The sequence below is a fragment of the Carcharhinus amblyrhynchos genome, chromosome 12 (genome assembly GCF_965287045.1).
Source record: "Carcharhinus amblyrhynchos chromosome 12, sCarAmb.v2.hapA, whole genome shotgun sequence".
NCBI classification, from domain to species: Eukaryota; Metazoa; Chordata; class Chondrichthyes; order Carcharhiniformes; family Carcharhinidae; genus Carcharhinus; species Carcharhinus amblyrhynchos.
Window position 1 is genome coordinate 77,446,795 of NC_137335.1, and position 27,940 is coordinate 77,474,734.

The 27,940-nt window shown below is 45.0% G+C and overlaps 1 protein-coding gene across 5 annotated transcripts in view; it reads left to right on the forward strand.

Annotated features, from left to right (window-relative positions):
• smyd3 (SET and MYND domain containing 3) overlaps positions 1-27,940 on the forward strand; it is a 664,143-nt gene that overhangs the window by 166,479 nt on the left and 469,724 nt on the right. For all 5 annotated transcript variants that reach the window (XM_080200782.1, XM_080200784.1, XM_080200783.1 and 2 more), the window contains exons 3-4: positions 14,991-15,098; positions 20,284-20,341. In XM_080200782.1, coding sequence (XP_080056908.1) covers positions 14,991-15,098; positions 20,284-20,341 — 166 coding nt within the window. The remainder of the gene's footprint in view (positions 1-14,990; positions 15,099-20,283; positions 20,342-27,940) is intronic.

The window sequence follows — 27,940 nt, forward strand, 5'->3', positions numbered from 1 at the left end:
GTTCCTTGTCCTTGCATTGTTGGAATGGTGTAGGAGGCCAGAGTGGGAGTGCAATGGAAATCCATTGCTTTTTCCCTCCACACTTAGTGCCCAGAACAGGCCCCTGTAAATGGAGCAGTCCCCATCTTTATGAGTATGTTTGAAGACTGTTGGCAGATAGTTCGGGTGCTTATGTTCTCATGTTTCTCCCTTTTCCACGTGCTCTCCTGGGTTTTATAGATGTGAAACACTGTGGTCTGATCCTCCTCCGTTGCTCCTTCAATACGGTTCATTTATTATCTCCACTTTCTCAACTGATCCTTCTTCCTCCCCTGGATGTTTCAATGATCTTGCGTACATTTTGAGAAATTTTCTCTTTTTGAATCATCTTTAGGCTAGTTTTTGAAAATGTTGAGTCTGTTTCACATTGTGGGTGAGTGGCAGGGGAAAGCTCTGGTGGTCAGGCACCAATCCAGCTGATTATATGTGCGTGCGTTGTGCTGAATTTTATGAAGGTGGATTGTGTGGTTAGAATTGGGCTGAAAGATTCTGGCTGCTTTCACCTACCTCTGCTCCATGGCTCCTCGTATTAAATGGGTGCCATTCATTCAATCCAGAGGCCAGGCTTCAGATGGAGAAGAGCTATTCGTTTCTGCAATTCTGTATTTCTTTAACCCCATTCTTGCCACAGCGTTGGAGGGAGAGTTCGCAGATGCATTTTTTTCATTTTCAGCCAGAACTTTTGGAAATAGTTTGTTTTATATTTTGAGACTGGAAGCCACAGGCAAATTTGAAGTGTGGGCTGATAGAAGGTAGATGCAATTTAATATTGAGAAATGGGGGAGGCAATGGCCTTGTCATATTATCAGTGACTATTAATCCAGAAACTCAGCTGATGTTCTGGGGACCCGGGCTCGAATCCCACCACGGCAGATGGTGGGATTTGAACATCTGGAATTAAGAATCTACTGATGACCATGGAACCATTGTCGATTGTCAAAAGAACCCATCTGGTTCACTAATGTCCTTTAGGGAAGGAAATCTGCTGTCCTTACCTGATCTGGCCTACATGTGACTCCAGAGCCACAGCAAAGTGGTTGACTCTCAACTGCCCTCTGAACTAGGACAACGCTGATGGACAATAAATGCTGGCCAGCCAGTGACACCTATGTCCTACACATGATTTAAAAAAAATGCAAGGGACAAGAATATGCACTCAATCAGTAGGCTTCGGATGAACTAAGAGACCCACAGGTTCAAGTAAGTCATTTCTGAAGGGACAATTCTGGTTGGATCAATTTAGAAGAGATCGGGAATAGATATCATTTTTGGGGTTTATAAGTAGAGAGATTGAGTCGAATGAGGAAGGACTGATAAATGTACACAGAACATGATGAGGCCACAGTTAGTGTTGTGTGTGGTTTTGGAGCATCACAATGGAAGGGACACTATAGCCACAGAATGCACAATATAGATTCACCAGAACTATAGACAGATTTATAATCACTAAGGGAATTGATGGTAATGGGGATAAGTTGCGAAAGTGCAGTTGAGGATTATTATATCAGATCGGTCATGACCTCATTGAATGGCGGAGCAGAACTCGATGGGGTCTAATTTTGGGAGGAAAGCTATAGTTGCAAGAAACAATTTAAAATATTTGGGAGTGTTTCCATGAGAGCAACATAAGCTTCGAGAGCTTTAAGAGAGATTGTTGAAAACTGTTAAGGTTTACAACATGATCAAATTTGAAAAATTCTGTTTCTTCTGGCTAGGAAGTCGATGAAGAGGGAACTTTTTATTGTGATTATTTGATTATTGTGAGGAGACAGGTTGCGAGAAATTCCTTTATGTCCAGGGTCATTGGAATGTCAAACGCTTATTCACAATGTGTTGAAACTCCTTTTTGCGGTTGCAATTTGGGTGTTCTTGCTGAGCCTTGGGCCTCCTGTGCATGTGCTATCTGGAAAATGGCTGCACGTGCGCAGTTTGTTTTCGGGTCTCCAGTGCATGCGTTGGCTGGAGCCTAGTCGCACAGGTGAAGTTAGTCCCTCGCAGAAGAAAAGAAATGAAAAGGTGTGAAACTGCAGGTTGCATGACTAGAACTGGACCACCATTGCAGGGCGTTTGTCTCAAGGAGCAGGACATAGGGAGGAGGGCAGGAGAAGGTTCCAAACCAGGAAAAGGGTGAGAAAGAGGCCCCAGCAGACTACCTCAGGAGAGGGACAAGGGCAGAGATCAGAGTCGGCTCCTGTGGAGTAAAGTTGAGAAAAATGAGCAGAGAAATAGGCTCCAAGTTAAAGGGTTGTGTGGAGCAGACCTGAAGCAATGTGGACTTGAGAAAAGCCCAGAAGATCCAAGGAGGTACCCGAGGTTTGATGACCCCTTACAGCGGGCTTTTTGGGGCAGTGATATTCTGCTTGGCACAGCTGAAGATCTGAAAGTATGCTTGGAAGATGAAGCTTGAGTGTACGCAGAGATCCAGGAGAAAGGAATCTCAAGGTGAGGTTGAAACCCTGGATGTGGATCCTTGTGAAGCCGTCCAAGTGGGAGCAATGTTTTGGAGAGAATTCAAATGTGGAGAGTGTAATCTGTTGTGGCAAAAATACAGTTTTAGTGAGATGACTTGGCTTACACTGTGACGAGCGTCTCAGTGGTTTGATGAGAAATCCATAGAATCTACTTTGATCACATACGCCATTTATTTTGGAGTCTAACTAAGTTCACCGGTTGGTTGCCATGTACTGTATACTTGCTTTGCATATTGGAGTATAAGATGTGTTTTGTAAATTATTTTATCTTTTTGGATGTGTTCATGTCTGTAAAGGTATTGCTGGGGATAAAAGGAATAGTGTGAATTGAATCATATTCCTGTTTGTTTTGAGATCTTTCCAACATTTTGTGTCTGGTGTAATATAGTTCATTTTTCTTGTTTAATAAATGTTTTATTCTTTTGTGTTAAAAATTCATTGGCAAACTGCTGTGCATCTGTTCAGTAACTTCTCTTCACGGTTTCTAAAAAAATAGTCAGGATCTATTTAGCCAGGTTTCACTCTGGCATCTGACATGTCCTGTGGTAATATTAGCTGTGTTTTTGAAACAGGGAATTGTTGAGGCAGATCCCATTGTACATCAGAAGGACATGGCTAACTATTTGAAGTAGAGTAAGATATAGGGCAATAGGGAGAAGCTGATCCAGTCAGATTAGCTTTACACTATTCTAGCCAAGAACTAGCACACCCATGTTGGGGCAAATGACCTCTGTGGTGCTGGTCTAATGGGCTTGCATTGTCTCCCAACAGGTATGACCAGGGGAGGTCTATGATATTATTGCTAGACTGTTAATCCAGAAACTCAGCTAATGTTCTGGGGACCCGGGTTTGAATCCCACCACAGCAGATGGTGGAAGTTGAATTCAATGAAAAGTAACTGGAATTAAGAATCTACTGATGACTGTGAAACCACTGTCGATCGTTGTAAAACCCATCTGCTTCACTAATGTTCTTTAGGGAAGAAAATCTGCCTTCCTTACCTGGTCTGGCCTACATGTGACTCCAGAGTCATGGCAATGTGGTTGATTCTCAACTGCCCTTTAAACAAGGGCAACTAGGAATGGGCAATAAATGCTGGCCAGCCAGCAAAGCCCATGAATGAATAATAAAAAAAATGATTTGAACTGGTTGCTGGCAAAAGCTCTTACTTTTGAACAGAAAGATGGACATCAGTTTAAAAAAGATGTTTAACATTTGCAGGAAGAGTTTATTTACAAAGGAGGTACGTGTAGCAACGCATTGCAGACTCTCCCATCCAGCAAGAGAGCATCTCCCTCCAGAAGGCAAGAGGATCTGCTGAGTAAGCTGCCTAATAAAGACTGGTTTCGGTCGGATTCAAACCAGAGCCAAACATGATCTCAGTGTCATCAAGGTTTCATTAATTATAAGTTGAGTAGACTTTGATTTTTGCGACTTGTTTAGGTGATGAGGGATGAGGATAACGTAGTTAAACAGGACAACAAAGGTAGACTGGTTTAACGCAGCGCAGCACCACAACACACCCTGTCACAATGCTTGCAAAGTTTGAAATACTGGAGCAATGCTTCTGTCATTCAGCATTCCATATAAGCACTGGTGGGACATGTGGCACAGTGGTTAGCATTGCTGCCTTTCAATGCCAGGCGTCTGGGTTCAATTCTGGCCTCCAGTGACTGTCAGCGTGGAGTTTGCACGTTCTCCCTGTGTCTGTGTGGGTTTCCTCTGGGTGCTCCGATTTCCTCCTACAGTCCAAAGATGTGCGGGTTAGGTGGATGGGCCTTGCTAAAGTAACTCTTAGCGTCGGTGGGACTGGCTTGGGTAAATGCCAGGGTTTACGGGGATAGGAGCTGGGTGAGATTTGTGGTTGGTACAGAGTTGATGGGCCAAATGGCCTCTTCCTGCCCTGTAGGATTCTACGTAGAAGTGAAAGGGGTGATATCAGCCCGTTTGTCAGACTGAGTTTTACCTAAGGAGGGGGGAAGTCTAGGGAAAGGGAGCAGAGGGGTGGATGGGGGAGGGGAGCTTCATTCCCTTGACACATAATCCTTTAGATTGGGGAATTCAGGAGTAGGAAGACCATGATAACTCACTACCACACAGTCTACTGAGGTCAATAGCATTGGTACATCAAGCGGTGGGGGGGAGGGGGTTGGAACTAGATCACGCGAGGGGAATGGAAGGTTATGCCAATAAGATTAGAAAGAGGGGTTGTGGAGGAAGATTGTGTGGAGAAAAAAATATGAGGTTGGAGGAAAACGTAGAATGCGTCCAGGGGACCTGGGAGTTGGGAAATGGTGAGATATCAACAAAATGAAGGAGATTGTCATCGACTTCATGAAGTGTAGAGGAGAACATGACCCTATCTACGTCAATGGGGATGTAGTAGAAAGGGTCGAGAGCTTCAAGGTTTTAGGTGTCCAGATCACCAACAACCTGTCCTGGTCCACCTATGCTGATACTACAGTTAAGAAAGCCCATCAATGCCTCTACTTTCTCAGAAGACTAAGGGAAATTTGGCATGTCAGCTATGACTCTCTCCAACTGTTACAGATGCACCATAGAAAGCATTCTTTCTGGTTGTATCACAGCTTGGTATGGCTCCTGCTCTGCCCAAAACTGCAAGGAACTACAAAAGGTCGTGAATGTAGCCCAATCAATCACGTAAACCAGCCTCCCATCCATTGAATCTGTGTACACTTTCCGCTGCCTCGGTAAAGCAGCCAGCATAATTAAGGACCCCACGCACCCTGGACATTCTCTCTTCCACCTTCTTCCATCTGGAAAAAGATGCAAAAATCTGAGGTCTTGGACCAATCGATTCTAGAACAGTTTCTTCCCTACTGCTGTCAGATTTTTGCATTAAGTTGATCTATCTCTACACCCTTGCCATAACTGTAACACTACATTCTGCACTCTCTTGTTTCCTTCTCTATGAACAGCATGCTTTGTATAGCATGCAAGAAACAATACTTTTCACTATGCTAATGCGTGACAATAATAAATCAAATCAAAAAGATCCGCACCCAGAACACATTCTCTACTTGGCCACTTTCCTTGTGTTGTTTCCAGATGATATCTTTTTGCAATGTACTGTAAGCTTGAGATTGTTTTTCAATGTTGCCAGGCCCCAGAAAAACGACATTTACAAACTGCTCACTGAGGTGGAAGCATAAAATCCAGTTTCCCAGATTTGGGCAACTCTTGATCCAGTTTTAAGCCTTTCGTTTACAGTGAAGCTGCTCTCCATACTGTCAATAATCTCCGGTGTATGACCTCACAGGGAGAGAGCGACTCTAGGTCACCAGCTTCTAGTCAGTAAACTGCCCAAGGGGAAATAGGTCCCCCTACCAGAGATTTGAGAACACAAGTTCAATCTGCAGTGCAGCAGTATTGTGTAGGAGAGCAGGGCAGCACAGTGGTTAGCACTGCTGCCTCACAGGGCCAGGGACCTAGATTCAATTCCTGGCTTGGGTCACTGTGGAGTTTGCATGTTCTCCCCGTTTCTGCGTGGGTTTCCTCCCAAGATATGCGGGTTAGGTGGATTGGCCTGGTAAATTAACCTTTAGTGACAGAGGGAGTAGTTAGTGTAAAAGCACGGGATTATGGGAATAGGGCCTGGGTGGGATTGTGGTCGGTGCAGACGCGATGGACCGAATAGCTTCCTTCTGTACTGTAGGGTTCTATGAAATACATGACTGACCAGGTGTGGGGTTGATATGAGTTTTGTTTTGGCTTCATTCAAAGACAGGCTTAGTTTCCTACATACAAGATGGAAAGGGTTGAAAGTGGCTTGCAAATCTGGAAACTAGCAGGTCCATCTATAGACCAAGGTCAAAATCCTCTTTGCCCACGGGCTGGTGTTTCATCCATCTGATCATCAAGCTGAAGAAAAAGGGCAGAAAAATGAACAGACAAAACCATCATTCACTTCTGTAAAGAAAGAAAGAGAGTACTTTGAAACAAACCTTGTGCCTCTCGACCTGAAATGTGCTTGGTATTAATAAGCTCAGCACGGTTGTGAATGACGTTAAGTAAGGGAGGCATCAAGTGTCAGAGCATGAGTCAGGCCATTAAATGTTGGTGCCTCTCCCAGAAAGTGGATACGACCACTTAGTCACTTGGCAAAAAATATTGGGTTATCTGCAAAATCTATAATTGGCTTGGATCAGGGTAGATGTTTTGCAGTCTACACTGTCATCCTGTGGTTTGGATTCCACACTCAATGCCCGCCTCCCTTCATAAAGTCAGAGAACAAGGTCTGTTTAAACAAGTCTACATTCTGATCAAGGCTTTGGAAATGGAGGGTTTGGTTAAAAGGTTAACGCTGGCTTCTCCCAGTGCCTGAGTCTGTGTTTTGATATCTATTTTAAAATGGCCTCTTTGATTTAAAAGAAAACTACTACAATCCCGTACAAAATCTTTGGGTTATATTAAAGCTGTAAGCTCTGCATTTTTTCAGTGAGAAAAAGCAAGTTCAGTTTGGTTCCAGGGGTTAGATTCTGATGGCCCATACTTTACAACAAGATAGAGGCGCTGCAAAGCTTACTGATTTCCTTGAAGAGCATTTCAGATGGTTGAACCATCTGATGGTTCAGATTATGCTCAGTCCTGAGTACAAAGTTGGGTGATGCTGTGTCACCCTTTTGAACCATAGAAAAGTTACAGTACAGAAGGCAATTCAGCCCATCTTGTTCATGCCAGCCTGAGGATACTCTCCTTGCTTCTATGGCTCAGTGTGTCAACTCTCTATATAAGCATGTTCCAATCTCTCCATCAACGAGTAGACCAGCTTTGCCATCAGCCTGCTTGCTATATCAAGACATCAAACATCAAACATCCCTGGGATTTAAAAGTGACCTTTTAGGATTGGTTTGATCATATATTTTATTAGTCTTGTGAAAATCTTTGTGCAGAGGATTTGGGGAAAATGACTGATGATTCGGTATGGAAAAGACTGTCTTTCACATCCTTTACCCAGAGGTGCATAGGACACTGAGGAAGACCAAGAAGGACCCTGTCAAGAACAACCAGTCACAGAAAGGGGGACAATGGATTTGTAAAGGCTAATTGAGTTCGGAGGTGACCGGAGTGAGTTAATTTGAACCACTGTTACTGCTGAACTGATGGTTGGGAATTTATTCACCATAACAAATGTCCAGTAGAAAACTAAATTATGCCTTTTGCTTTAACAACATGGAATCCCTGCAATGAAGAAGGAGACCATTTGGCCCATCAAACTGGCACCAACAATAATTCCATCCAGGCCCTATCCCTGCTAATCCCCCTGACACTGAGGGGCAATTTAGCATGGCCAGTCAACCTAATCTGCACATCTTTGGACCATGGGAGAAAACCAGAGGAACCCACACAGACACAGGGAGAACGTTCAAATTCCACTCAGTCATCCAAGGCCAGAAACAAACCCAGCTCCCTGGCACTATGAGGCAGCAGTGCTAACCACTGTGGCACCAAACCATTCATGTCCCTAAGCATCCTAAGCAGAGAAGGGTTTCCAGAGGGTGACCGGGGCAATGGTCTGAGCAGTTGATTTTGAGGACTTTTCTTAAAAAATCAGAGTGGATAGCCAGAGTGTTCCAAATGAGATGAGCAGAGAGAGGGCGGATATAAATGTGGTTAGAGTTGTGAGCTAAGGCCGTGTGCAGGAATGGAGGCCTGCAATACATTGCAAGGACAGGCTTATGGAAGGAGTTCTAGGCTCTGTCATCTCCGACTGCTTCATCTTTGCAGCTTACCCTCCAAGCCACTCACCATTCTGAGTTGGAAATGTATCACTGTTCCTTCACTGTCTCTGGGCCAAAAGCCTGGACCTCCCTCCTTAGCAACGCTGTGGGTATGCAGATAGATTGCAGCAGTTCAAGAAGAAAGCTCGCCTCCACCTTCTCGAGGGTAATTAGGGATGGGCAACAAATGCAGCTTTGCCAGCGATGCTCACATCCTGGATTTTTAAAATCCGCCATCTTGAATTTTCTTCCAGCTGCCAGAAGAAACTCATTAAAAACAAAAGAGTTGCTGTCATTCTGAATAAAACGCTTGTTCAAGATTATTTGAATGATGCTGGTTATAGATTTTCTCACAAAGCCGTATTCATGTATTAGAAACCAGAGACACAACCTGGCGTGCCTGGCTGCAACTTGAATTATTAGATTGGACTTTGTTTCATTTTATGACTCTATAAATGCCTCGGGCGCTCTTTGTTTGGCTGCAATCCACGTAAATCAAGACATGTTTCTCCGTCTTCTCTTTGGCTACACACACTGCCTCTGTTTAAAGTCGTGGTGGCTCAACGAGTTCACTCCTGTTCTCTTCAGTCAGAGTTCGCCTGGCGTTCCCAGACCCAAGTTTCCCCTGCCCTCGCCTCCAGCTATCTCCATAGCTGTTGCCATTTTGAGTTATTTGGCTACCATCTTTGTGATTATAGTTGGCTTACTGCTCTCTTGTCTGTCCCTGGAGCAGGATAGACAGGAAGACATTTTTCTCCTTGGTGGAGAGATCAATGACTAGGGGACACATGTTTAAGGGAAGGGGCAGGAGGTTTCGAGGGGATGTGAGACAAAAACCTTTCCATCCAAGGGTGGCGGGAGTCTGGAACTCACTGCCTTAAAGGGTGGTGGAGGCAGAGACCCACATAACATTTAAGAAGTATTGAGTTGTGATGCCAAGGCTGGGACAAGAGCTGCAAGATGGGATTAGAATAACTGGATGGTTTGTCTTTGACTGGCGCAGACACGATGGGCCAAAGGGCCTCTTTATGCTGTAGACCTCCATGACTCTATGAAATGTCCAAATGATGTCTGCACGACTGTCCACGCTGAGTTCTCCTTACTCTCTGACAACTTTACTCCTGCTCCTATTTCTTATGTTCTTATGCCACAGGAAGCAGTTATGAAGCGGGTAGAATTAGGGACCTTGTGGTGAAGGATCCTCTTGGGGAGAGTGATCATTGTATGGTGGAGTTTCTGGTGCAGATGGAGGAGGAGAAAGTGGGTTCCCGGACACGCGTCCTTTGTTTGAATAGAGGGAAATACGGTAGGATGAGAGAAGAATTGGCGAATGTGGACTGGGAGAGCGCGTTGGAGGGAGGGTCTGTTAAGGAGCAGTGGAGGATCTTTAAGGAGATCTTTCTTGGTGCTCAACGGAAATTTATTCCGATGGTCAAAAAGGATAGTAAGAGGAGAGGTAATAAGCCGTGGATAACGAAGGAGGTGAAGGAAAGTGTTAAACTAAAAGCGGAGGAATTTAGAGTAGCTAAGAGTAGTGGGCGAGAAGAGGATTGGGAGAGGTTTAAATGTCAACAAAGATTGACAAAGAAGTTGATAAGGAAGGGTAGGAGAAACTATGAAGCTGGGCTAGCGCTTAATATAAAAAAGGATAGCAAGAGTTTTTATAAATATATAAAAAGGAAGAGGCTGGCTAGGGTGAATGTTGGTCCTTTAGAGGATGAGAAAGGGGACCTAGTGGTAGGGGATGGGGATATGGCTAAGGTATTGAATAACTTTTTTGTTTCTGTCTTCACGGAGGAGGACGTGAATAATTTGCCGGGTGTTAGCGATAGAAAGGTGGTAGGACTGGAGGGTCTTAATGACATTACTGTTACTAGAAAGGCGGTGCTCGACAGACTGGAGGGGCTGATTGTGGACAAGTCCCCAGGACCGGATGGAATACATCCGAGGGTTCTGAAAGAAATGGCGGAGGTGATAGTGGATGCCTTGGTGGTTATTTTCCAAACGTCGCTGGATTCCGGGGAAGTGCCGGATGATTGGAAAACGGCTAATGTTACGCCGTTGTTTAAGAAAGGTGCCAGGCAAAAGGCGGGGAATTATAGGCCGGTTAGTTTAACATCTGTGGTAGGTAAAATGTTAGAATCTGTCATTAAGGAGGAAATTGCGAGGCATCTTGAAGGGAATTGCTTGATAGAGCAGACACAGCACGGTTTCATTAAAGGGAAGTCGTGTCTGACAAATTTACTGGAGTTCTATGAGGATGTGTCTAGGGCGGTGGATAGAGGAGAGCCGGTGGATGTGGTCTTTCTAGATTTTCAGAAAGCGTTTGACAAAGTGCCTCACAAGAGGTTATTGCAGAAGGTTGAGGGACATGGAGTTGGGGGTAGGATGTTAGCGTGGATAGAGGTTTGGTTGTCAAATAGGAGGCAGAGAGTGGGGGTCAACGGGTGCTATTCGGATTGGCGGATGGTGACTAGTGGAGTGCCCCAGGGGTCGGTGCTGGGACCTCAGCTTTTTACCATTTATATAGATGATCTGGAGGAGGGAACCGAGTGTAGAGTGTCGAAATTTGCTGATGACACCAAGATTGGGGGAACGGCAAATTGTGCGGAGGGTGTGGAGAGTCTGCAGAAGGATCTAGATAGGCTGGGCGAATGGGCCAGGAAATGGCAAATGGAATTTAATGTTGGCAAGTGTGAGGTGGTCCACTTTGGTAGGAAAAATGGTAGGAAGGACTATTACTTACGAGGCGAAAAACTGCAGCAGGCGACGGTGCAGAGGGACCTCGGGGTCCTTGTGCATGAGTCGCAAAAACCCAGCTTGCAGGTGCAGCAGGTGGTCAGGAAGGCGAATGGGATGCTGGCCTTCATAGCGAAGGGGATTGAATATAAAAGTAGGGAGGTCTTGCTGCAGCTGTATAGGGCATTGGTGAGGCCGCAACTGGAGTACTGTGTGCATTTTTGGGCGCCGCACCTGCGCAAAGATATTTTGGCCTTGGAGGGAGTGCAGAGGAGGTTTACTAGGCTGATACCGGAGTTGAGGGGGTTGAGCTATGAGGAGAGGCTGAATAAACTAGGCTTGTACTCGTTAGAGTTTAGAAGAATGAGAGGAGATCTCATTGAGACATATAAGATGATGAATGGGATGGATAGGATAGAGGTGGAAAGACTCTTCCCGCTCAAAAAAGACAATAGGACTAGGGGGCACAGCCTCAAGATAAAAGGGGGGCGGTTTAGAACGGAGTTGAGGAGGAACTTCTTCACTCAAAGGGTGGTGAATCTCTGGAATTCTCTGCCCGTTGAAGTGGTGGAGGCTGCCTTGCTAAATATTTTTAAGACGTGGGTTGATGGGTTTTTGATAGGAGAGGGGATTAAGGGTTATGGGGAGAGGGCGGGAAAGTGGAACTGAGCAGCGACAGATCAGCCATGATCTTATTGAATGGCGGGGCAGGCTCGAAGGGCTGGATGGCCTACTCCTGCTCCTATTTCTTATGTTCTTATGTTCTTATGAGTAGGCCATCTAGCCCTTCGAGCCTGTCCCGCCATTCAATAAGATCATGGCTGACCTGAAGTGGATCAGTTCCACTTTCCTGCTTTCAGCCTGGGTTCCATGAATGTTATAACGCTGTCACAATACAGTGAATGCTCCAGCCCTAAGAGAGGGCAGCTGTTAGTAATTGGGGAAAGGATGGGGCATTATTCTGAAGTATGCGCAAGAACTGGCTTCCACCAGTGTGCGAGGAAAGGAAAAGGGAGTCTGTGCTTGTGTTCTTTGGGCTTTGTGAATGAACCTATGTTAGGGAAAGATTGGCTCCAGGTTCCTCCCCTACTCAGTGAACGAGTAGGGAGTTATATAAGAGGCTCCTGCCAAATACCAGCATGCAATGGCTAGTCAGGTGACCCCAATGACCTTATTTCACAGATTCATTGTGACCCCTGACTGTGAACACTGATAGGTTGGATAGGGCCACAGTAACTTCATTACAGTGTTAATGTAAGCCTTACTTGTGACTAATAAATAAACTTTGGGCTGCCCTAACATTGGCAAATGTCACCGCCAAGCACAAGCTCCCTCCCACTCCTCCAGCCTCCCCACCCCCAGTTCCTACACATGCCCATGGATGTTGTATAGTCATAAATGTCTTTGGCTCAGAGGTAACTCTGTCGTATGTGAATCAAAAATTTGTGGGTTCAGGTTCCACTCCAGTGACTTTAGTATGCAGATTTAGGCTGCTGGCCCAGTTCAATGGTGACAGGATACTGCACTGAGATTTTAACCCCGAACCCTGCTGCTCCCTCAGGTGGATACAGAAGATGCTATATTGCTATTTGATGGTGAGGGCAAATCCTCCCCTTGCCTCTTAGCCAATATTTCTCCCTGAAGCCCCACTGATTATTAGTTTTAAGTTTATTTGTTGGTGTGACAACTTAGCTTACATTAACACTGCAATGAGGTTACTGTGAAAATCCTCTAGTTGCCACACTCCGGCACCTGTTTTCGGGTACACCAAGGGAGAATTTAGCATGGCCCGTGCACCTAACTAGCACGTCTTTTGGACTGTGGGAGAAAACCCACGCAGACACTGGGACAACGTGCAAATTCCACACAGACATTGATCAAGCTGGGAATCAAACCCAGGTCCTCGATGCTGTGAGGTAGCAGTGCTAACCACAGTGCCACCATTGCACCCCTCCCCTTTATCTGCTTTTTAATCTCATTGCTATGGCTGTTTGCTGAATTTCCGCCACCTTTCCTACCTTACACCAGTGGTTACATTTTAGAATATTTCATTGTCTGTGAAGTCCTTTGAGACACTCAGAGCGATGTGAAACTAAGCATGCGAATCAAAGTCTTTTCTTCCTTCTGGTGAACTGGAATGAAATTTTCGATCCATTTGTGAATCCATCTCAATTTAAAATGTAAATGTTCCTACAGTTTAGTTCTGTTTGTTGACTTGTAGTTCGTGCCACCTGCTGTTACTTTAGTCACCTTTATAGTTCCTGCGATTTGAGCAGGTTCGCCCCGCAGTTTATTTAGCGTTCCTGAAGGTGTCGTCTGCTTACACGGCAAAATGCCAAGTTTTATTTTTAGATCGTCAGCTTGCTGCCTTTTTCTCCTTTTTTCAAATAACAAGTGTCTTGTGACATCTTTTGTGAAATGAATCCTTTAACGAACATGTGATGCAACAAGTGTTGACAACTGAATCTGACCCTTACTTTCTCCTTTGTCCTGTTGACTAAATAGGAATTCTTTCCAAAGCCACTTGGGCAGATTTCCCCATCTTTTCCTCTATTAGTTTGATGAATGCTTTGTTTTTTTTTACTTGCCCAGTTACATTCTTCCATTTACTCCCCACTCTTGTTCCTCTTTTAAAAAACATTGGTTGTTGTATGAATCTCCTGTTGTATCTACACAACACAATGGAGGCCACCCTGGAAGCCTTTCTAGCATCTTTGCAATTCTCTCTCTCTCTCTCTGTCTCTCTCTGGCAAAGCAGCCAGCATATTTAAGGATCCCCAAGCATCCCGGACATTCTCTCTTCCACCTTCTTCCGTCAGGTAAAAGATGCAAAAGTCTGAGGTCACGTACTGATTGATTCAAGAATAGTTTCTTCCCTGCTGCTGTCAGACCTTTGAATGGACTTACCCCACATTAAGTTGATCTTTCTCTATTCCCTAGCTATGACTGTAACACTACATTCTGCACTCTCTTGTTTCCTTCTCTATGAATGGTATGCTTTGTATAGCGCGCAAGAAACAATTTGTTTTACTAATACTAATACATGTGACAATAAATCAAATCAAACCTCTTCTTTTTCTCCCTCACTCCCACTTTTGGGAAATGCTCTGTAAAACCTATCTCCTTGACCAATCCCTATCCCAATATCCCCTTAGCTGGCAGATTTTGTTTCCTCATGCCTCTGGAAAACATCTTGGGATATTTCACCACACCAAAATACGACATAAATGCAAGTTGTTGTGGCGCAATTGCATGTACTGGAAGCTACATATATTAATGCACAGGGCCTGGTCTTTGCAGACAGAAAGAACATGTACACACATTGTGCCTGTTTCTGCTAGAGAAAAGTGATAGCCATTCATGGGTTTTTCCTCAGGGCAATGTCATTATCAATCAGAGTCAAGCTACCTGGTTTAAATTTTCAAACAATGCTTGATAGTTACCTGTCAATCACCATTCACTGGTGCATTCACCATGGCAACCAAACTTTACCAATCAAGTTCACTTGCCAACCAATCAACACTCTTTTTTCCGATGAGGTATAAAGTTGTTTCCCCTGACATTGCTATTGTTGTGAATTGTCCTGATGAGTACAAGATGAAAAACTTCGACATAGTGTCTTTTTTCAGCAATACTTAAGTACTACCAAGTGAACCCATAACCAGCAGCACAGAAGGAGGCCCTTCAGCCCATTGTGTCTGTGCCAGCTCACTTGGTAAGAGCCACTTTGATAGTCCCACTTTTCCCACCCTAACCCTCTGAAGTTATTTATCCTGATTTTTGATGGTTCTTTCTCCTTTCTCTTCCGATATTTTCAATCAACTCTGTAAGGGGTACGGATCTCTCCTGCCTGCACAAGTTCTCGATAGGATTTTCTCCATATAGGAGCTGAGTAATCTGCCAAATGTGTCGGATGGATGTTTCAGGTTTCCAGCATCTCCAAAGTTATTTTGTCTATTTAATCTTCGCATTAAATCTGTTTTCTTTCTTTTCTCTCCAGAAACTAGCTTGGCCAGACCACAAACGTGAGTGCAAGTGTTTGAGAGCCGTCTATCCTAACATTCCAACTGATATGACCAGGCTCGTGGCAAGGATAATCTTCAAATTGGTAAGTTGGTGTATGTAACAGGAGTGATTGGCTCAATGTAATATTTTAAAGGAACTTTGCACACTTTGTAAAAAGTATTCAAATGTTACTTCAAAGCAGGAACATACATAATACAGGCAGAGTGAGCCATTTGCAGGCCACCTTCCGTTAACCTTTGACCTTTGGTTGCCATTGCTTCGTCTCCCTTGGGCCTTCATTTCAAGGCCTCACTGGGTTATGACATAACGAGCAAGGTATGATTTAGCGTTATTCCCCTCACCTTTCCTTGCACTCCATGTGAGGAGCACAGGGGAACGCTCGTACGAAACACAATTCTTCCAGCTTCCCTGTAAAAGTGGGAAGTATTGTTTCTGTAATTTTGTTTTCGTTTTCCTTCTCTGGTGTCCACTTGGCAACTACTCGCAGTGGCTTGATTGAAACCAGGAGAGATTATAAAACCATGACAGCGCCAGTATAAAATTCAGGCAGAGAGTAATGTTGGAATATCAGGGTACTAACCTTCCTGTGTTATTAATTTCAATAATAACAGGCCTGTCCACCCCCACCCCCCTGTAAGTTGAAGGAAGTTATGCTGAAGACTATGAAATGTTCTGATGAAATCATACTTGTGTACCGTGTGCAACCCTGAGTAAAGACAACAGGGAAAAGATTCAAGGCCTGGAAATGGAATCATAGGGCAGGATTTTACGACCTCACTTGGGCAAGATTGTAAAATCCCATCCGAGGCCAACAGGCGGGCCTCGCCCACCCTGATTCCGGGGTGGACGAGTTTGCCATCTCATCTGAAAGACGACGTTCTGATGATGCAGCTCTCCCTCAGTATTACACCGGATAGATTTTCATAGAATCATTGAATCTCGACAGTGCAGAAGGAGGTCACTCGGCCCATCTCACCAAATCCCACCCAGGCCCTACACCTGTAACCCCATGCACATCCCCTGCTAAGTCCGTGAGGCTAAGGGGCAATTTAGCGTGGCCAATCCACCCAGCCCGCACACCTTTGTTCCCACTCACCTGACAAAAGGGCAGAGCCCCGAAAGCTAGTGGCATTTGCTACCAAATAAACCTGTTGGACTTTAACCAGGTGTTGTGAGACTTCTGACTATGTTTACCCCAGTCCAACGCCGGCATCTCCACATCAGGTTTCCTCTGCGGAGAAAGTTCCTTAGGGATCCTCCATTGGGAGTCGTAACCTTTTGCACGTATGCAGGTAAGTGGGTAGATTTTTTGTAAATGTTTCTGACTCTGATCTGAAGCATTGTGTTGGTGTATCTGAGATAAAATGAGCGATACGTTTGGTAGCTCAGTTGGTAACACTCTCACTTCTGGATTGAATTCCCAGTCTCGGACTTGTGCGGATAAAATCTCAGCTGATGCTCCAGTGCAGTCCCGAAGGAGTGCTGAATTATCAGAGGTGCTGTCTTCCAGATGTGATGTCAAGCTGAGGCCCTATCTGCCAAAATGTAAAAGAACTCGTGGCACTATTCTGTAGCAGAGCCGGGTGCTAGTCAATATTTATCCCTCAATCAACATCCCAAAATTATTTGGTTGTTATCGCTTTGTAGCTGGTGGGATCTTGCTGTGCACACATTGGCTGCTGCGTTTTCCACAGTACAACAGTGACCATGTTTCAGAAAGCACGACATTGTCTATAAGGTGCCGCTGACTATCTGGCGCTTATGAAAGGTGCTATATAAATGCAATTCTTTCTTGTATACTCATTCTCGCTCTTCTCCACACATACTTGCCCACAGCTCTACTCGCACACACTCGTACACTCTCGACCACTTCTTCTTACACACGCACACTGCTCAAATTCACAGAGAAATCCTTCCACGTACACCCGGTGATCTCCAATTCCTTGAAGCGCTGCCATCAGAAATATGCCGGTTAAAGCATTCACATCGCTGGTTCGGTCACTGCTTTACGGACTGGTTTCCAATGGGTTGCTGCCCCTGTGAGTTTTGAGGCCAGTGTTGAGTGTTGCCATCTTTTTAACGTTAACGTTGCGCTGTAACAGCAGAAGTAAGAATTTGGAACAAGAGCACAAATTATTGGCACGGTGGCATAGTGGTTAGCACTGCTGCCTCACAGCGCCAGGGACCCAGGTTCAATTCCCAGCTTGGGTCACTGTCTGTGCGGAGTCTGCATGTTCTCCCCATATCTGCGTGGGCTTCCTCCAAGTGCTCCGGTTTCCTCCCATAGTCCAAAGATGTGCAGGTTGGGTTGATTGGCCTTGCTAAATTGACCCAAGCGTAGGACTATAAGTATGTGGGGTTATGGAGATGGGACAGGGTTAGGATTGTTGTTGGTGTGGGCTTGACAGGCCAAATAGCCTCCTTCTGCACTATAGATTCTATGATTCTATACACTTGACAATCTTGAAATAAATTATTTGTCAAAATTCACCAGGTTTGAACACAATGGGCGGGACTTTCCGACCATGCTCGCCCTGAGGCCCGAAAATCCCACTCGAGGTCAGTTTCCTCCCACAGTCCAAAAGATGGGTGGGTTAGGTGGACTGGCCATGGTAAATTGCCCCTTGGTGTCAGGGGGACTAGCTAGGATAAATACATGGGGCTATGAGGATAGGGCCTGGGTGAGATTGTGGTCGGTGCAGAATCGATGGGCTGAATGGCCTCCTTCTGCACTGTAGGGATCCTATGTTATCAGGCAGCAATTTCTAATCTTGTGGGAACAAACTCTGCTCAACACTGTCTGCTGGAGTAAATACTGACTGTATTCATCACATGTCTCGGAACACAATGTTTGGTACTTACAGTCATTAGAAAAAGGTGAATTGTGTGTGGCTTCTGAGGATTCTTCAGTATGATCAATGCATGTTTATAGATACAAAATAATACAGTAAGCACCGAGGATGCAGTGAATGTTTATGCAGTTAATTGTAACGGCCTGGTAGTTCATTGATCAGAATGATATAATAACATCCTCTGCAAATACCAAGATGAGTTTTCTTTTAACTCTGTGCAGAAAACCAAATCCAGCACAACAAGGACAATCCAACTTTAATTATAACTGTGATGAGTTAGAAGTTTACCACTGTATAAACTGCTTCCTTTTTTGCAATTAAATGTTCAGCCCCTTGATCATGCTCCATTGCTCAGTCAGACCTTGGCTGATCCACACTTGTTTTACCGACCCCCCACACTCACCCCAGTTCCCTTGATAGTCATGAATCTCTCTACCTCTGCCCTAAAACTATCCACTGACCCTGTTTCCACTTCACTCTTCACTCTTGGGAGTAAAAGTTTCTTCTCATTTCTGGCTTAATCTACAATTCATGGAAATCCTTATAGTGCAGAAGGAGGCCTTTCGGCCCATCGAGCCTGCACAAACCATATTCCCACCCAGGCCCTATTTCCCTAACTCTACATCATCACCTTGCTAATCCCCTGATACTAGGGTCAATTTAGCATGGCCGATCAACGTGACCCGGACTGTGGGAGGAAACCGGAGCAGCCGGAGGAAACCCATGCTGACACAGGGAGAACATGCAAACTCCACACAGGCATTGACCCAAGCTGGGAATTGAACCCGGGTCCCTGCTGCTGTGAGGCAGTAGTGCTAACTGCTGTGCCGCTGGGAGATCCTGGAGTGGAATTCTCTGGCCTTTCATGCCGGTGGGATTCTCTGGTCCTGTTGGCACCGCACCCCCTCCCGCGGGTTTCACAGCAGTAAGGGATGACTTCAGTGGGAAATCTCATTGACAGCAGCGGGACCAGAGAATTCCCCCTATCACCCCTCCCCCACCCCTGTATTTTAAACCTTGTCCTGTACTTCTCGTCTCTCCAGCAAGTGGGAGGCTCCTCTCAGCATCCACCCTGTCAAGTCCCCTCAGGATAAGATCGTCTCTCATTCTCTTAAACTCCTACGGATACAGGCTCAGTTTGGGCAACCTTTCCTCGCAAGATAACCTCAACCAAGTGACCCTTCTCTGAACTGCTTCAAACACATTTATGTCCTTTCTCAAATAAGGAGACTAAAACTGCACACCTTTCTCCAGACAAAAGCAAATTACTGCGGATGCTGGAATCTGAAACCAAAAGAAAAATTGCTGGAAAATCTCAGCAGGTCTGTCAGCAACTGTAAGGAAAGAAAAGAGCTGAGGTTTTGAGTCCAGGTGACCCTTTGTCTGGACTTGAAACGTCAGCTCTTTTCTCTCCTTACAGATGCTGACAGACCTGCTGAGATTTTCCAGCATTTTCTCTTCACGTTTCTCCAGATGTGACCGTCTCACCAACACTCTGTATAACTGCAGAAAAGCTTCCTTGATTCCATTCTCCTTGCAATAAACGACAATATCTCATTTGCCTCCCCAGTCGCTTGCTCTACCTGCATGCTAATTTTTGGGATTTATGAATCAGGACACCCAGATCCCTCTGTATCTCAGAGCTCTGCAACATTTCCCTGGATAAATAATATGCTGCTTTTCTATCCGTCCTGCCAAAGTGGACAAGTTCATATTTTTGAACACGACTGAAGCATTGGTTTACTCAGATCAGGATCTTTTGTGTTGTGTGATGATCCGAGAAAAGTGGGTCTGTCTTCTACCCATCCCACATTAAGACGTTGTCACCTTGGCTCATTGACAACTGTGCTTATTTCCGAGTCAGCGTTTGGTGGATTAAAGGCTTACTTCAGGCTGACACTCAAGCACAGCACTGAGGAAGTGCAGCATTGTTGAGGGTGTCCTCCTGCAATAAATGAAAGCCATGCCCACCTATTCTGGTGGATGCAAGAGGTCCAAGGTGGCATTTGACAAGGATTGTAGAATTCCTGGAATGGCCACACTGATCAAGTCACGGAATACTTAACGCCTTAGCGCTGATTCACAAATACGAAGGAGGCAACATTACAGTGAGACAATCCATAATTCCCCGTGTGGATTATCTGGTTAAACCAACTGAGTGTAAAATTATAACAGCAGTGAGAAAGAGAAGGATGGAATCTGGCAACCTGTTAGTTGATGTTTACCTCTCAAGACAAGAGCGACAACACCTCAAAGATAGTAATTATGCAAGGAACTGCTCAGGTCCCAAGGATATAAAAGGAACAATATAAATGCAGATTCACTGTTTTATGTAGCCTGTCTACAGTTGACTGGAAATTCTAAAAATACTAACCTAAAAATCAGATGTTAAAATGATCTGTGTTTCCTCTGCAGCTGACGGGATCACCCTGCTCATCAGAGGAGCTCTACACTGTGTCAGACCTCCAGTCCAGTAAGTACCAGTTTTTGTCCTTTCAAGGAAACTGTATCTGCTGTGTCCAATTGGCTGCAAAGTACTGTGTTGATGGGGCGGGTGAGGCAGGTTTGGGGGCGGGATGCTGGGTTCTTGGGATCCTTGCTGGATTTTCACGGAAAAGATTTGAGTTTGGTAGCATTCTATTATGGACAGGGTGAGAGAGAATCACTGAAACCTCTGTTCCCTTCCCTATTGTTCATAATCAGTAGGATTTTTGAAAAGGAAATCGATGAAGGGGAAGCACTCCGAAAGCTTGTGATTCCAAATAAACTTTTTGGATTTTAACCTGGTGTTGTGAGATTTCTTTCTGTGTCCATCCCCAGTCCAACATCGGCATCCCCACATCATGTTACTCACCGACCTACTCTCGTTCACAGACGCCCTCAAAGTACAGTTACAGAGAAAAGTGCACTTTGGACCAATATTTCCATATTGTTAAACTATGGAGTTAAATATTCCATTCTAAGTGCTTATATTAAATGAAGGTTAGATGGCCCAATTGAATATTTAAGATTTTGTTCTTAACTACTTACATGATTGGACTCCAAGTAATTAATCATGTTAAGTGTGGCATCAAGGAGTCCTGGCAAAATTGGAATCAATGGTTATTGGGGGAAAGCTCTCCACTGGTTGGAATCATACCTGGTACATAGGGAGATGGTTGTGGTTGTGGATAGTCAGTCATCTCAGCTCTAGGACATCTCTGCAGGAGTCCCTCAGGTAGTGTCCTAGGCCAAACATCTGCTTCATCAATGACCTTTCCTCCATCATAAGGTCAGAAGTGGGAATGTTTGTCACTGATTGTGCAATGTCCAGCACCATTCGCCATCCTCAGATACTGAAGCAGTCCATGTCCAAATGTACAAGATTGGACAATATCCAGACTTGGGGCTGACAAATAGCAAGTAACATTTGCACCACACAAATGCCAGACAATGAGCATCACCAATAAGAGACACTCTAACCACTGCCCCTTGACATTCAATGGTGTAACCATCACTGAATCCCCCACTGTTGACATCCTTGAGGTTCCCATTAACCTGAAACTCAATTGGATTCATCACATAAATATAGTGATTACAACAGCAGGTTAGAGGCGTAGTGAGTTACTGCAGTGAGAACTCACCCCTTGACTTCCCAGAGCCTGTCCACCATCTACAAGGCATAAATCAGGAGTGTGGTGGAATACTCCCCACTTGCCTGGATGTGTGCAGCTCCAACAACACTCAAGAAGCTTGACACCATCCAGGACAAAGCAGCCCGCTTGATTGTCACCACATTTACAAACATTCAATCCCTCCACCACCAACACTCAATAGCAGCAGTCTATAATATCTACAAGACGCACTGCAACAATTCGCCAAAGATCCTTAGACAGCACCTTCCAAACCCATGACCACTTCCATCTAGAAGGACAAGGGCAGCAGATAAATAGGAACACCACCACCTGCAAGTTCCCTCCAAGCCACTCACCATCCTGACTTGGAAATATATCAGCCGCTCCTTCACAGCCGCTGGTTCAAAATCCTGGAATTCCCTCCCTAATGGCATTATGGGTCAACCCACATGGACTGCAGCGATTCAAGAAGGCAGCTCACCACCATTTCTCAAGGGCAACTAGGGATGGGCAGTAAGTGCTGGCCAGTCAGCAACACCCATGTCCCATGAATGAATAAAAAAAATTGGGATGCTGGACAGATTTGTTTAGGTGATGTATAAATGCGGATCCATTTTTCTCTTTGTGATTTGGTTTCACATGCTGTACTGCTTAACTCTTCGAGTCCCACTCCAAGACTTGATATCAAGGAAGGTGTGATCAAACGGGTTGTGTATCAACCTGCAAAGCCCTTCCAAAACACCCCACTGGCAGGCGGGAAGAGTCAGAGAGATTCCTAGTCTGCAAAAGAATTCTTGCAGAATCACACAAATATTACGGTGCAGAAGGAGGCTGTTTGACCCATTGTGTCCAAATGAGCATCATAGCTTAGTGCCATCCCCTGTCTTTTCCCTCTGTTACTGCACATTGTTTCTGTTCAAATAAGCATCTAATGCCCGCTTGAATGCCTCAGATGAACCTGCCTCCACACACGTTCAGGAAGTGAAGGCCCTTCCCTCTCTGCAACCTCCTCCAGACTCCAACCCTTGAAGAATCTCCGCATTCTGGCCTTCTAATTGCTCCTTCATTGATGGTCGTGCCTTCAGGTACCTTGGGCCCTGAGCTCTGGAATTCCCTCCCTAAACCAGACCCAAACCACTTATTGTGGGTAGAAGTTGTTTTTCTCGCATCACATTTGCTTCTTTTGCCAATCACTTAAAATCTCTGCTCTCTCGTTCTTGATCCTTTTAAAAGGTGGAACAGTTTCTCCTGATCTATTCTGTCCGGTCCCCTTATGATTTTGAACATTACTATCAAATCAGCTTTCTTAGCCGCCTTCTCGGTGGCACGGTGGTTAGCACTGCTGTCTCATAGCGCCAGGGACCCGGGTTCAATTCCGGCCTCGGGTGAAGTGTGTGGAGTTTGTATATTCTCCCTGTGTCTCGATGGGTTTCCTCCGGGTGCTCTGGTTTCCTCCCACAGTCCAAAGATGTGCAAGTTAGGTGGATTGGCCATGCTAAATTGCTCCTTAATTTAAATAGATTAGACGTGGGAAAGATGTGGGGTTCCAGGGATAGGACGGGGGAGAGGGCCTGGGTGACGTACTCTGACAGAGAATCGGTACAGCCCTGATGGGCCGAATGGCCTCTTCTGCACTGCAGGGATCTATGAGTCTACAAGGAGAACAGTTCCAACCTGTCTCGTCGACCCTCATCACAACCCTGGAGCCACTCTTGAAAACCTCTTCTGCACTCTCACCAATGCGTTCACATCTTTCCTGTAGTGTGGCACCAAGAACCGTACACGATATTTTAGCTGCGGTCTAATTAGTGTCTAGTTGATGCCTCTACCATCACTCTCCACAACTTCAGTCTCAATACAAAATGTAAAATTGCTCCTATCACAGAAACTCAAGACTCCCTGAGTGAACTACATCACCGCCAATGTTTTAACCGTCACATTGAGGAACATGTCCAGGCCAGAGTTTTCGAACCCCACCATGGCTGCGATGAACTCTGTAGCCCGTACCAAACTTGGAAACTGCACAAGTTAGATAAGATTCTCATAAAGCAATGAGCAGGGCAGTGCAAACTTCCTGTGGCTGATTGAGGCATTAACATGCAGCATTTGTTACTCTGTTTCAGTGTTAGAGAACCCATTAATGTGCACTGAACCTTAAACAGATTAGTAACATTAAACTATTCTGCAGAAAGTGCTTCTGTAAGGCATCTTGAAAGCTAAAGCAGTGAAAATTTACGCCATTTTAAGGAAAAGTGTTAACAATAGTTGCCGCTGCATTTTGTTTTTAGGAGAAACTAGACTGTGTTTAAATTTGCTGCCGTCTTCAGTATGTTTTGTTAACGCTAGTTGAGTAATTGGAACCAGTTGTGGATTTGATAGTGTGCACTCAGTGCATTTCTGTCCATTGGGTACACTGTTTATGTATTTATAATTTGACTGATTTTAAAAGGTTAGGCATTCAACAAAAGATGTAGAAATGGGAATACAGAAGCATTAGATAGACTGCTTTGGAATTTTTTCTTTATGTAATTAATTGGCTCGAATATCTACTTCATTCCAGTCTCTGTTTAGTTTACTTTTCAATGATGAATGGTGTCAAGAGGGCAGGTGTAAATTCTGTAAGTTTATGGCCATGACTGCCTGGATTGTACTTCTGCTCGTTTAACATCCTGAAGAACTTTAATGATGATATGTCACCCATACTTAGCTTTGAACAGTATCCTAGGAGTCTCTAGCTGTTCAATTATCATAGAATCCTACAGTGAAGGAGGTCATTTGGCCCATCGAGTCTTCACTGACCACAATTCCACCCAGGCCCTACCTCCGTAACCCCACTTATCTACCCTACAAATCCCCCTGATACTAAGGGACAACTTAGTGTGGCCAGTCAACCTAACCCGCACATCTTTGAAGTGTGGGAGGAAACCGGAGCACCCGGAAGAAACCTACACAGACATAGGGCGAACGCGCAAACTCCACACAGACAGTGACATGAGGTCGGAATTGAACCTGGGTCCCCAGCGCGGTGAGGCAGCAGTGTTAACCACCATGCCACCATGCTGCCAACATTATGGCTGAACAGCCTGAGCAGTAGGGCCCTCGAGGGTTTCTGTGAGAAGCCCTGATGCGTCAGTGAACACTTAGCCCCTGGTTTTTCATCACTGTTTCTCCTGGACATCTTCATCTTCTGCTGGCAGATGGCCCCAAGGCATTGGCAACCATCAGGTGCTGAGCCTGGTGTTAGTGTGGGGGAGACAGAGGCTGAATGCCATCAGACTATCCTATCTGACTGGGTAGGCAGCTGGGGTGAATTGGCAAGGGCAAGTTCATTGACATTACAGTCAATCCTGAAACTTCTCTGATCTGACGTTGTTCCAGGATAGAACACAGGAGTACAGTAGGCCATTCAATCCCTTAAAACTTTCCCACTGCTGTTCCCATGAGATCGGGACTGATCTCAATCCCAACTGTATCTGCTACTTGACTCCATTATCAAAGAGAGTTTCCAGAAGTCACTTGGAACAGTGTGTCTGTGCCGGCCAGGAATGTGCCACGCAGCCTAATCCCATGTTGCAGCATTTGTGACACAGCCTGTAGGTTACGGCACATGAGGTGCATATCTAGACACCTTTTAGCACTCTCATTACAGAGGAATGGGCACGGTAGCTGATTTCCCTCTTATCTTCAATCTCTTGGGACTCCTGTTAACAGTAATTGTATCTCTTTTTGATGTTTTGATTACAATCAAGTACTTCACCATGAACTTCAAACCTGTGACTTTCCTGTTTTATTCTCGAACCTGCACCGAAGATCAAAGGGATACCTAAGGTAATGTCAAGATGTTGGGTCCCATTCAACAACCTACTGATTGTTCCTACAAGGGAGAAGCTATCTTAAGACAAATTGACCCCTCTACCCGGCACAGTGACACTGTGGTTAGCACTGCTGCCTCAAGCGCCAGGGACATAGGTTCAATTCCAGCCTTGGGTCACTGTCTGTGTGGAGTTTGCATGTTCTCCTCGTGTCTGCACGGGTTTCCTCCAGGTGCTCTAATTTCCTCCCACAGTCCGAAGATATGCAGGTTAGGTTGATTGGCCGTGCTAAATTGACCCTAGTGACAGAAGATTAGCAGGGTAAATATGTGGGATTACAGGAATAGGGCCTGCGTGGGATTGTGGTCGATGCAGACTGGATGGGCCAAATGGCCTCCTTCTGTACTTTAGGGATTCTATGATTCTTACCTGTTCTGCACACTCTAATGGTTCATTTCAGAAACACCTTTTCTTCTGCAAACCAAATTATAATTAAGTCAGTAATGGTGTTCTAACTCTGCATGCACTCAATTATTTTTAACTGTTGATCCATTTTTCTCACCATGTCCTGCATTGTCATGCGACTTTTAAAGTAGTTCCAGTGGGAAGTACAAGATCTTCCTGCCTGCAGAATTCCTTTTGATCTGTGCCTTTGAACCCAGTTTACGAGACTGATACCTGGAATGAGGATAAGGTTAGACAGACTGAGCTAGTTTCCACTGGAGTTTAGGAGAGTGAGGATGACTTGATTGAAGCATGCAAGATCCTGAACGGTCTTGACAAGGTGGACAGGGAAAGGGCGTTTCCTCCTGTGGGTGAGTCCAGAACTAGGGGGGCACTGTTCTAAAATGCATCTGTCAAAATTGGTAAGAGTTGTAGTGGACATACCAAACTTCCTTAGTCTTCTGAGAAAGGTGGTGGGCTTTGCTACGATAGTGTCAGTATGGGATGATAAGAACACAAATGTTGGTTGGCAAATGAGGAGCAGTAAATGTGAAGCTAGGGGATGGTGGTTGCTAATCATGAAATCTACGAGGATGGGCAGAAACTGTGCCTTTGAATGAAAACTCCATTTCCACTTTCCAGTTGAAAGGTCAGAAAGACAACCATTTACACAGAGGGGAGAGGGGGGATACTGAGGCATGTGCAACATGAAGGAAGTTACTCCACATTGATTGTAATCGTAAGTTGTGGATATGGTTATGAGTGGAGAAATTCACAGATGAAAATGAATGGACTTGTGATATGTACAGGAAGTGCCCAACTTAGTAGGAGAAGAATCCATCGTCATGTGATGGAAATAAATTGGAGACTCTATCATTGTTGTACACCACTCTGGACTACAACATACACGTAAAAGTGTATGTTACCACAGCAACTCGGACTCCTTGAGGAGGGATGCTGCTGGTTGGCCCGTGTAGATCAGATTGGTGACAGTAGCATGGGGCTTAATCCCTGTTTAGGTTTTGGACTGGCCTCCTTCCCTTACCCATTTGAAGCTATAATTCCAACCTGCCTGTGGGCAGAGAATTCGGGGAGAAGAGAGAGGCTGCAAAATGCTTGTTGAAATCTGGCTCTGATTTGCAGTAAAACGCAGGTAAGTTTACAAAAGCTAGAATATATCGGGGCAGATAGATATTATAAACTGTGCCCATTACTCCACAAACAGAATTGGAGCTCATGAGAAGCCTGCTTCCCGTGAGCAGAGAGAAGCTGATGGCTGAATGTGGCTTGTCATCATCTGTGCCTGTTACTATTTTCTGGATTCCTGTTTGTAAACCAGCATCAAAGAACCTGCATTTTTATATCCCCTTTCACTACCTTGGACCATTCCAAAGTTTGTCTGAGCTGATCAAGTATTTCTGAAGGGTAGCTGTTTGTGTTACAGTGCAGGGAAACACTTAGCCCATGGCAAAGTCTCTTAGTGATATTGGCCCAGGGCTAAACGTTGGCCAAGACACTGGGGAAAATGACCCTGCTCACGGAATAACGCCACCGTCCAAAGATGTGCAGGTTAGGTTGATTAACCCTTAGTTAGGTTACCCCTTAGTGTCATGGGAATTAGGGTAAATACGGGGATAGGGCCTGGATGGAATTGTTGTCGGTGCAGACTCAATGGGCCAACTGGCCTCCTTCTGCACTGTAGACATTCTATAATTCTACAATTATCTTGAACATCCGATTGAGAGGGCAGATGGGGGACTTGGTTACATCTTGTACCTCCAACCGTGCAGCACTCCCTCACTGCTGCATTGACACATCTGCCCGAACTGTGTTAAGGTCTCTGAAGTGAAACTTGAATGCACAATCTTCCAATTTCAAAGGTGCCACCTGCTGCCTAATGGCTGGCAGCTCTAGTCTATAATGATGTTGAGTTGTAAGCGTAGCCTTAATTATCCTTTTTGTGTCGATGTAACCCTACCTATTCTCTGAAATTGTTTTTTTTGTCCCATAGTTTAATAGTGTTTCATTTATTAATGATGTTCTCCAGTTCCATCGGTGTAAATTAATCAAATCCAATTGCCTCCAGCTACAGAATATTCTGTAGTCACATTCTGTAAATATACATGAATGGTGGTATCAGCACTTTGAAATGTATAGGAAATAATTGCAAGATGGCTGGGAAGGAAATTGTTCAAAGGAGTA